At 48.7% G+C, this 11,583-nt stretch overlaps 1 protein-coding gene across 2 annotated transcripts in view; it reads left to right on the top strand.

The window, feature by feature from the left end:
- The first annotated feature begins 257 nt into the window (after nt 1–257).
- ACTN4 (actinin alpha 4) overlaps nt 258–11,583 on the top strand; it is a 104,879-nt gene continuing 93,553 nt past the window's right edge. The window contains exon 1 of one of the 2 annotated variants that reach the window (XM_082263716.1): nt 258–574. In XM_082263716.1, coding sequence (XP_082119842.1) covers nt 443–574 — 132 coding nt within the window. In that variant the 5' untranslated portion in view covers nt 258–442. The remainder of the gene's footprint in view (nt 575–11,583) is intronic. The other variant, XM_082263715.1, reaches the window with a different exon arrangement.

Genomic DNA, 11,583 nt, shown 5'->3' with positions numbered 1-11,583 from the left:
AGAGCGGACACACCGGTGAACATAGCAGAAGTCAGGAGGGCTAAAGGGCGGGAACAGCCTGCTCTCGGGGCGGATGACACGGGTGTGACAATGACGCCAGAGGGCGTCTCCCGCCCCTCCTCTCACATTCTGTGAATTGCCGCTCAGCTCAGACAGACCAAAAGGCGGATTTAGGAGCGGCAAACTCTCTTCTCTTCTTCCAATTGGGCAGCTGGCTAGCTGGGCTGGTCGCTGTCGGCCTTCTCGGCTTTCCTATTGGCTGGCGCTGTTGAGGCGAGCGAGTAGACGCTGTGGTGGCGGCGGACGTGAAGCGCGCATGCGCACTCGGCGCCGATCCCAGGAGAGGAGAGGAACCCGCTGCTTCCACACGAGAGAGAGAACCCTCACCTTGCTGTTACTAGTCGCCGCAACTCCCCCCGATAGCTAAACTCTCCGGGCCGCCATGGTGGACTATCACACGACCGGCGGCGGGTCGCACTCCTACATAAATCAGGAAGGGAAGTACATGGAGCAGGAGGACGACTGGGACCGGGACCTGCTACTCGACCCGGCCTGGGAGAAGCAGCAGCGCAAGGTGAGCGCACCCTGTCTGACAGGATTGGTTCATGGGAACTGGAGCTGTTGCCCATGGCAACCGCACACCTGGCCTCGTTTTAAATGATGCGACCTGATTGGCCACAGGAGTGCTCAGCCAGTCTGTGCACTTTGGGACTTTGGGCTCCAGGTGCTGGGAATCAGTTTCCCTGTCTGCTTTACCCCCACCCCCGTTTATGTATGTATGTGTGTATATATATATATATATATATATATATATATATATATATATATATATAGTGTGTGTGTATAACAGTACAGCCTCTCCTATAACCCTGTACCCCCAGCAGCAGCAGCCTGCCATCCCCAGGAACAGCCATGTACCCCCCGGGACAGCCATGTACCCCCAGCAGCAGCCTGTCATCCCCAGGAACAGCCATGTACCCCCAGCAGCAGCCTGTCATCCCCAGGAACAGCCATGTACCCCCAGCAGCAGCAGCCTGTCATCCCAAGGGACAGCCATGTACCCCCAGAAGCAGCCTGTCATCCCCAGGGACAGCCATGTACCCCCAGAAGCAGCCTGTCATCCCAAGGGACAGCCATGTACCCCCAGAAGCAGCCTGCCATCCCAAGGGACAGCCATGTACCCCCAGAAGCAGCCTGCCATCCCCAGGGACAGCCATGTACCCCCAGCAGCAGCAGCCTGCCATCCCCAGGGACAGCCATGTACCCCCAGCAGCAGCAGCCTGTCATCCCCAGGGACAGCCATGTACCCCCAGCAGCAGCAGCCTGCCATCCCCAGGGACAGCCATGTACCCCCAGCAGCAGCAGCCTGCCATCCCCAGGGACAGCCATGTACCCCCAGCAGCAGCAGCCTGTCATCCCCAGGGACAGCCATGTACCCCCAGCAGCAGCAGCCTGCCATCCCCAGGGACAGCCATGTACCCCCAGCAGCAGCCTGTCATCCCCAGGAACAGCCATGTACCCCCAGCAGCAGCCTGTCATCCCCAGGAACAGCCATGTACCCCCAGCAGCAGCCTGTCATCCCCAGGAACAGCCATGTACCCCCAGCAGCAGCAGCCTGTCATCCCAAGGGACAGCCATGTACCCCCAGAAGCAGCCTGTCATCCCCAGGGACAGCCATGTACCCCCAGAAGCAGCCTGTCATCCCAAGGGACAGCCATGTACCCCCAGAAGCAGCCTGCCATCCCAAGGGACAGCCATGTACCCCCAGAAGCAGCCTGCCATCCCCAGGGACAGCCATGTACCCCCAGCAGCAGCAGCCTGCCATCCCCAGGGACAGCCATGTACCCCCAGCAGCAGCAGCCTGTCATCCCCAGGGACAGCCATGTACCCCCAGCAGCAGCAGCCTGCCATCCCCAGGGACAGCCATGTACCCCCAGCAGCAGCAGCCTGCCATCCCCAGGGACAGCCATGTACCCCCAGCAGCAGCAGCCTGTCATCCCCAGGGACAGCCATGTACCCCCAGCAGCAGCAGCCTGCCATCCCCAGGGACAGCCATGTACCCCCAGCAGCAGCAGCCTGTCATCCCCAGGGACAGCCATGTACCCCCAGCAGCAGCAGCCTGTCATCCCCAGGGACAGCCATGTACCCCCAGCAGCAGCAGCCTGTCATCCCCAGGGACAGCCATGTACCCCCAGCAGCAGCAGCCTGTCATCCCCAGGGACAGCCATGTACCCCCAGCAGCAGCAGCCTGTCATCCCCAGGGACAGCCATGTACCCCCAGCAGCAGCAGCCTGTCATCCCCAGGGACAGCCATGTACCCCCAGCAGCAGCAGCCTGTCATCCCCAGGGACAGCCATGTACCCCCAGCAGCAGCAGCCTGTCATCCCCAGGGACAGCCATGTACCCCCAGCAGCAGCCTGTCATCCCCAGGGACAGCCATGTACCCCATCAGCAGCCTGTCATTCCCAGGAACAGCCATGTACTCCCATCAGCAGCCTGTCATGGCCTCAGCTGCTTTCTGTGAGTTACCCCCCCCCCCCCAAAATGTATAATTGTATTCTATATTCACTACACAGCCAGCCCTGTGGTGTGTGCACGCCCCGCCTCCCCCACCTGACTGGGGGCAATGACACCCTGGCATGGTATCCAAGGACACTCCCTGCTTATCAGGTCTGATCACCATTACTCCCCAGTTTAGTTATATCCACTCCAGCTATGGGGCCAGCTCCCAGGGGCACCATTGCTCATATGGTTGGAAGACTTTCTCTGATCCACAAGGAGGATCTCCTAAACAGACTTCTGACCCCTTGTCCCCAACCGCCTTCCTTTACCATCTCCATACATATTTTTCCTACCAACCAGCAGGTGAGCTTCCATAAAGATGCATTTCACAGCTGGTTTTTAGGACTCCTTTAAAAGCTGCATTAAACCCCAAATGATGTTACTGCAGCTTAGCAATCATTGTGGTGGCGGCATTGCCCCCCCCCCCTTTCATCTGGTGATCCTGCCATTAACACCTCGGCATTAAGCTCGATTCACACTGCCGCTATTTGGGATCTGCCTTGAGTCCCCAGGTCACATGATGTGAAATCCCATGTTAGTCAATGAGAGCTGTCTTAGCACTACTGAGGTTGTTCTGACTTTAGATAAGGTTCCTGTACTACTTCAAGGTGACTTCTTTCCGACTTGCACTCATAGACTTTGGCAGATGCCTCCAAGTCAGGTCCTCATCTATATTGGTGTGATTAGGATCTGTCATTAGATATCCCAGGCATTCTCTGAGAGTTGGTTCAAAGTCATACTCAAGTGGCTAGCAAATCACCAGGAGGTCGCCTGGTCTAAGTCGCACCGTAAGTTGCACAACTTTTTTGGCCACGACCGTGTGAACAGAGCCTTAGAGGGGCCTCCACTCTGGATAAAGGGGCACATTTGGACAGCAGAATTGTCAGTCGGGGGGGGGGGGGGGGAATAGCATTGGATGTAATAGCAAAATTAGATACACTAAACAAATTGAAGCCAAACTCCCAGCTAACACTTTTTATAAGCCGTTGCATAAAAAAATAAATAAATGGCACACATGCCAGGGGCGAATTCCGCTACCAGCATGTCTGGGAGAAAACCCACACAAACATAAAGAGAGCATACAAACTCCATGTGGATAGTGTACTGGCTGAGATTGAAACCAAGGGCCCCAGTGCTGCAAGGCAGAAGTACTATTAGGCCACTGTGCTTCCCCATAAATGGTGTGTCCAATATCCTATACTCCAGCTTTTATTTTAATATAAGCCACCAAAGCAGGGTTGGCTGTTATAAACAAGCTATCAGTGTTCAGTCCTCCTCTGAGAACGCTGGACAGGAAGAGTTCTGTTAGATCAGCTCAGTAGCAAAGTCTTTACATTAATCTCAAGACTTTGCAACTTTGTATCTAAGAAACTACGTAATAATGGACACTTCTGTGACAGACATGTATTTTGACACATTCTTTTTCAGATGGTATTAGCATAAAGTTACTATGAACTTGAGTAGTGTTCTCCAGTTTTACAAGAAGAATGCACTGAGAAATTAATACAAGACAGGAAATAAAAAATGCATATGAAAATCATTCTGTATTTATAGAAGCACTATATGGGCAGATGATTGTGATAACAAAAAATGAATAGATTAATTTACAGACATTTGTAAGTCACTTTAGGTAAAAAGTCTTATATTTCCTCATTACTATTAAAGTATCATTTTGTCTTGCCTTTTTTTTTTTTTTTTTTTTTTTTTTTTTTAATGGAGGAGAAATGCATATTAAGTTTTGTTGGGTGTGCTGTACTTTGCAGAGTCAGCTGGACAAGGTGAGGCACCTGTAATGTGTTGCACAACCTTGTGTGTGTGTGTGTGTGTGGCTTTTTTTTTTTTTTGGAATTTGTAAATTTCCTAACACTTGAGAGGAGAATTTTCACGGTCTTGCAAAACAACAAGATTATCGTGGTGATATTCTTCTTATTCCCCCACCAGTGGTTTGAAAGCGTGCCAGATCATGTCCCCTGACTTGTCTTTATCTCTTGGCTGGTCTGTCCTTGGAGCATGTGAAGAAGATCCTACAAGCTTTACCTATCTAGGCACCTGTAAAATGCTTACTGTTGGCTTGAAGAGATAGGGATTTACTAAGGGGTGTATTGATGTTGGGCTGGATGCAAATGCTAGGTGACTCTTCTCAGGGTGTCGGAGTACTAGAGGGTGTGGCAGAAGGTCAGTGAGATATGATTGAAGAGTCACGCATATAAAATGCAAGTTACATGCTAAGCAGGGCTGCGTGGGGTGGCATATATAATCCCAGGGTGGGAGTTAGTGTTGCCAAGCTGTCAGTCATTGCTCTGGACTGAATGATTGTATATATGTTATTACAATCGTGTCATTTTTTTTAATGGCCTTTGAGCAGACTTCTCATTGCTTCGCAATCTGGGCTGGGCTGCTCTGAGGTTTGTGTTTTTTTTTTTTTTTTTTTTTTTTTTACAACTGGCAGGGCGTTCATAACCAGAAAGGGAGCAGTGCCTGTGTGAGATGTAGTGGCACATTATAATGTTGTATAATACATATGTACTATGTTGTATAATAGTTATGGTTTAAGTTTAATTCTGGACAAATCCTAGCAGACAGAATGTTTGCATTACATATCTACTGATTCTACCTTACAAACAGTACATTTCAATTCTGTGCTGTCACTAGAGGGGAAGACATGTTACTCAACAGCCGAAACGTGGTTGGTGTCACTTGGAGGTCTACCTGTCTAACCTTGATTTACACTGCATTTAGAAAGCTAATACATCTTACATTATGTTTTGCTTAGCTGCTTATTATGTTTATCAGGACTGGACAAATACCAAAAGCTAGATTAACAATATATTAATACAGCGGATCCTTTTCTGCTGTGGGATCCCTTATTTTATATTGGACTGATTGACTCCTACATCTTGGGTGCTTTTACACTGCTCCGTTAGAAAAACACTTTAAAAACGCATGCGTTTTTTATGCATTTCTGGGACGTTTTCTGGTTGGCATGCACCTGTGAAACATGGACATGTTACTCAAAAATGCAATTGCAGAGCATTTTTCAGATAGAACTTGCAGTGCCACTGTATGCTGAAACCAAGAGCTCCCTGTCGGTTGCAGTGGACGGAGCAGGCACTCCCAGTTGTGAACAAGCCCCGGTGTGCGGGGGAAACACGTCAGAGGGCGTGGCTGGAGCAGCACTCATTCACATTTATGCACTGGGTCTGTGAGCAGTGTTCCTTCCTTTTTCTGATGCTGTGCACTTTTGACTAATGTTCTATTCATTTCAGTGGGGAGCTGCGTCTTTGGTGCAGTTTTGAAAAACACACCAAAGATGTAGCACTCTTTTAAAACGCAGTGCACTGCTGTGAAGAGTTCCGTAGGATTTAAAGGGAACATTTTTATTGCTTTTCTAGCCAGGTAGAAACATAGTGTAAATAGGCCCTTTTTTGATTTGGCTATACCATTTTATACATAAGGATAGCCCTATATGGCCAGATATTGGCAAACTGCATCTGATTAGATTGCAAATTGGGATGGTCAGGGAATGTGGAAGTTAACTGCCTGAACTATCACAGATTTTTCAGCATGCTTGCAATCTTCTGTGACTGAGGTATAACTACATCCCTTTTTATCCTATGCGTTCTGCATCCAAATGTCAGCCTAGCTGGTGATAATATGCTGGGTCCCATTGGTACTTGGCTGCAGATGGCTGTCTAATCTCCCATGCCTTATCCTCTGTATAATGATGCCTATAGACCTCTGAGAATGGTGGTTTGGCGTGCATGTGTGATTTGTCTGCCCTTGGGCTTGACTGAACAAATTTGACTGCTTGACTCTTCAAAGCATCATGTTTGCTGCTATGGAGATCTTTGCCAACACAACTGAGCGTGTGTGCTAGCTCCTTAGACCTCAGATCTTGTCTTGTCCACCTTTAAAATGTCCAGAAGCTGTAACCGTCATCTCATGTCTCAGAATCTTAATGGAAACTGTCATAAAATATAAAGGCTTCCACTTCGAACCCCCTTTTGTACATGCTATTTTCCTGGCAGTCATTGCATCAATACATTAAAGTGATTGTAAACGCTCACCTTGTAAGACAGCCCATTCAGTTTAAAATTGAAATGAAAGGCAAACATTTTTTTATTTTTTACCTTTTATTTGTAAGTAATCCCATTCCCTCTGTTCTCAGCTGCATAAGAGCTGGAGGGAGGAGAAGCAGCAGCACACTGAGCTTCTCAGTGAAAGGCTAAACATTGGAGGAGAGCAGCCTGAATTCCTAGCACAGCTGGAATACTGACCACAGTGAGCTCTCCCACCTAGTGTTGTCAGATTTTACCCAGAAAGCAGAGGGACTGGCAGGAACACCAGGGCGGGGAATGGGGGGGTTGGAAGGTGAGGGGGGCATGGGGTTATTTCTTGTCTTCCTTCCCTCGCTGGGAGACTGTTTCTCCAGTGGGTAGGGTTAGACTGCCAGAGTGGTTGCCCCATAGGAAGGTATGGATGGAAGGTGGCTCATGGAGGTGGGTCACCAGGTCCATACAAGGAACAAGATCTGGACATTTGCCCAACCCTCCGAGGGGTTACCTCTCGGGAAGGGTATTGGGGATAGTTGGGTTTTTTCTTTTTTTCATATCTTCCCTCCTCTCTATACAGAACCTCTCTCTGGAAAAGGACATGCTAGCTAGTTGCTTTGGGGGCTGCCCAGGGTTTTGGTTAATCTAGTATCATATAATGTTAGGGGCCTAAATACACCAATTAAAAGGCATAAGGTTACTGGAGAACTGCTCCACTATGGGGTAGGAGTGGCCTGCTTACAAGAAACGTATATCACACATGCCTCAGGGATTAAATTGGATTTGATAGAAGCACCGTATTTATGCTAAAGGAGCAGCTGGCAGATCCCGGGGGAAGGTTTCTGTTAAGGGAACACTATTCGATACGGAGTGTACTCTTGCAAACCTCTATGCACCCAATAGAGAGCCGAATAAATTTCTGAGGAAAATTTTGAAAAGATTGAAGATATTTAAAGAAGGGAGGCGAGACTTTATTATGGGGTTAGACCCACGTATGAATTAATCGACGGGGCTCTCGTCTTCCACTACAATAGCAGAATTAAATTAAAAGCTTACTGGGGAAATGTCAGCTCATTGATGCGTGGAGGGTCAGACACTCAAAACTGAGAGATTATACTTGGTATTCCTCGGTATATGGGTTTTATTCAAGGATTGATTATATTCTAATAGAACATCAACTATTAATCCTCAAGGATGTGTCAGTGATGACCTAGCTAGACTTATCAACAATCGCACCTAAAAGGGTCTGGGAATGAGTCTCTCATCCAGGACCCTAAAATAATAGAGAAGATGGACCTGTAGTTCCACAACAACTGGAGTGATGTTATCTACCCCTGCATTAAGCTGCAGGCATTGAGTGATGACCTGACGCTCCATATCCTGATCTCTACACATGTCCTAGCTCAGTGACTCAAGTATTGAAACAACATAGCAACCTGGAAAATTGCATTTCTCAGGTTCAAGTAATCAATGGCAGCCTTCTCCTGTATTCCTTTCATGACAGTTTTATGTCTTTGGCAAGCCATAACAGTCATTGCTTGCCACACTTGGCTAGTCTGCATGGCTGCCCAGGATTTCATTTGACTGATTATTCTGTAGAGTGAATCAGTCCCTTTTCCAAGCTCAGCAAACCTACATGGTCACAATAAACAGAGGCCCCTGTAGATCGAATACTATACTTACCTTTCCTTTGCTCTCCCTCCACTATATTCACTGCTGACAGATGCCATTTTAAATTCCAGCCCAGAGTTTACACAGGGTTGAGCACTGTCTCCCTGCCCTCACGTGCCACCACTAAAATAGTCACCAAGCAGTAGCACTGTTATATTATCTTAAAATTAAACAGAGCGGGGTATGAAAACAAAAGTGCATAAATGCAGAGGGGAGGTAGGTCCATTGAGTGAACTTGCTTTGTTCTGCACAGGCAAACCTGTGGTGGGCTCTCAGGTTTCCAGGGTAAATAAAGCCACCCATCTTCTGGTGGTGGACTCTCCGTCCTTTAAAGGGTCCCTTTAACAAAAGAGTTGAATATCTGGTACAATACCTTTTTTTTTTTTTTTTTTTTTTTTTTTTTTTTTTTTTTTTTTTTTTTTTCCCACCATGGCCGGTTCCATTCTTCGGCCAGTGTTTGCCATAACTTTGGTTTCCCAGACATTACCGGAGTGGGCTAAGTCAGTGTTTCTCAACTCCGGTCCTCAGGGCACACTAACAGGCCAGATTTTAAGTATTACCTTGGGGAGATGCAGACTAGAATACTGCAATCACTGAGCAGCAAATGAGATCACCTGTGATGTATTTCAGTTTTCTTGCAAACCCTGAGGACCGGAGTTGAGAAAAACTGGTCTAAGCTCCTGCGGCAGGATTTGAAAGGTGGACAACCTCCTCCTGACCTGGTGGAACAGTTTGTCCAGGGGTTGCAGTATATCTATGATGCCTCTCTGCATGCGGCCTCCTTAGCCTGCAGGGTGTTGTGATGTGGTGACTTTGCACTGCATGATATGGCTGAAATACTGGTCTGCGGACCAGGCTTTTGAGAAGGTATTAACTGATTTCCTTTTTGTAGGAGACCACTTGTTCGGAGCTTCCATGGAGATCATTAAGAGTCTTACAGGAGGTAAGAGTACTCTGCTTCCACAGGCTGTCAGGAGTAGAGACTCGTCGCAAGCGTGGTCCTTTCTTCTCAGCCCATAAGCGGTCCTTTCGTCCTTCAGGATCTAGGGACCGGGGATCAAAATCCACTCGTAACCCTGCAGTGGGTGTCAAGAGCGGGCCGCCCTGGGACCACAGACCTGCTCCTTTCTGCCTGAAGGGGTGCCCTTACCTGTACTTGGGGTGGGGGGACGTCTTCGCTTCTTTCCGGATCTGTGGACCTCCTGGATTCAAGACAAATGGGTCCATTAGTTGATTTGATCCTTGCCTACAGCAAGGTTCTTTCCTTCCAATCTGCATTTGTCCAAGGTCTTCTTGGGGCAGTACAGGATCTGCTCACAGGGGGTCGTTCCAGAACAGAACGCTTTCAGGGGTTTTATTCAAACCTATTTACTGTTCACAGGAAGAAAGGCAAGGTCTGTCCCGTTCTGGATCTCAAGGCATTGAACCGCTTTTTTAGGGGTTCAGAAATTTCAAATGGAATCCGTTTGCACGTGGTGGCATTACGGGGTTTTCCTGGTCTCTATCAATATCAAGGATGCTTACCTTCATATCCCAATATATGTCGGGCATCAGCGTCTCCTTTTCCTTTGGCATGGGCGAGGAGCACTATCAATTTGTGGCATTACCTTTTTTGGTCTCGCCTCGGCTCCTCGGGTGTTTACAAAAGTGTTGGCCCCAGGGTTGGCTTTAATGAGGCAGAAGGGGATTGCAGTGCTGGGGTACCTGGAAGATCTCCTCCTGCAAGCAGAGTCTCCGAATCCCCCTGAAAGACCATCTGGACATTTCGGTGCAAACTTTGCAAGAGTTCGGATGAAAACTGAATTGCCAAAAATCTGTTCTGGTTCCGACCACAAAACTGAATTATCTGGGCCTGACCATGGACATGACCTAATGCCCCATACACACGTGCAGATTATCTGCAGACTTTTGTCTGCAGACTTACCAAAACCATATAATATGAGGTCAAACCTAAACACTTTCAATTTGTATGCAATCCGGCAGGCCCTTGCACTACATAGAAAAGGTAAGTCTGCAGACAAAAGTCTGCAGATAATCTGCATGTGTGTATGGGGCATTAGTCTGGGTGTTTCTTCCGGAGGTGAAACTCAAGAAGTTGCAGGATGCGACACGGCTACTGTTAAACCGGTGATCATCCCTCAGGACTTGCATGCAAGTGCTGGGCCTGATGGTCTCCACCTTTTTTGAGGTGATTCAGTTTGCTCCGTTCCATACCAGGTCTCTACAGAAGGAGATCCTTGTCAAATGGCGCAAGAATCCACAGGCTCTAGATAATCTGATCCTGTTGAGCCGGAGTACGAGGGGATCCCTCATCTGGTTGCTACGCTCTCTGGTGCTTCCACATGGAAAATCCCCCCCCCCCCCCCCCGCTGTACTGGACAGTGGTCACAATGGATGGCATCCTCTCCAGATGGGGAGGTGTCTTGGGTACGAATCCGGCTCAGGGGGTTTGGACACTGGAGGAGTCCAGTCTGCCGATCAATATCCTGGGAACTTGAGTGATCAGGCTTTGCCTAACCCATTGGACGGATCGTCTGCAGGGGCACCTGGTGAGGATTAAATCGGACAATGCCGAGGCTGTGGCATACGTCGATCATCACGGGGGCACCAAAAGTGCCTTAGCGACCCCGGAAAGTAGTCGGCATTCTAAGATGGGCAGATCACTTTTCCAGCCATCTCTGCCGTGTATACTCCAGGGGTGGAAAATTGGCAGGCAGATTACCTCAGTCGGCAGAAGTTGGATCAGGGAGAATTGTCTCTCTACCAGGAGGTGTTTCATCAACTGTGCCTCAGGTGGGGAACTCCCGATGTGGACCTGTTGGCCTCTCATCTCAACAGGAAGGGGCAGTGGTTTGTAGCAAGGTCTCGGGATCCTCTGGCCGACACCACGGATGCTCTTGTAGCTCCTTTTTGGGCAATTATCGTCTGTACGCTTATCCTCAGCTGACTCTTCTGCCGAGACTTCTGCGAAGGATTGAGGCAGAAGAAATTCCGGTTCTCCTAGTGGCACCAGACTGGCCTCGCAGGTCCTGGTACGCAGACCTAGTATGGTTGGTCGCTGATCCTTTGGAGACTCCCTCTCAGAGAAGATCTGTTAACTCAAGGACTGATCTTCCATCCTGCTTTAGTCACTGGCTTTAATGGCTTGGCTATTGAAAGCCAGGTGCTAAAGGATAGAGGGATATCTGAATGGGTGGTTCCTACGCTGTTAAAAGCTAGAAAATCTACTTCTAGGAAGATTTATCATAGCGTCTGAAGGATTTGCTTTACTTGGCGTGAGTCTTGGGGGATTCCCCCC

The sequence above is a fragment of the Pelophylax lessonae genome, assembly GCF_965119305.1.
Source record: "Pelophylax lessonae genome assembly, chromosome: 7".
NCBI lineage: Eukaryota > Metazoa > Chordata > Amphibia > Anura > Ranidae > Pelophylax > Pelophylax lessonae.
This window is presented reverse-complemented; position numbering and strand designations above follow the sequence as displayed.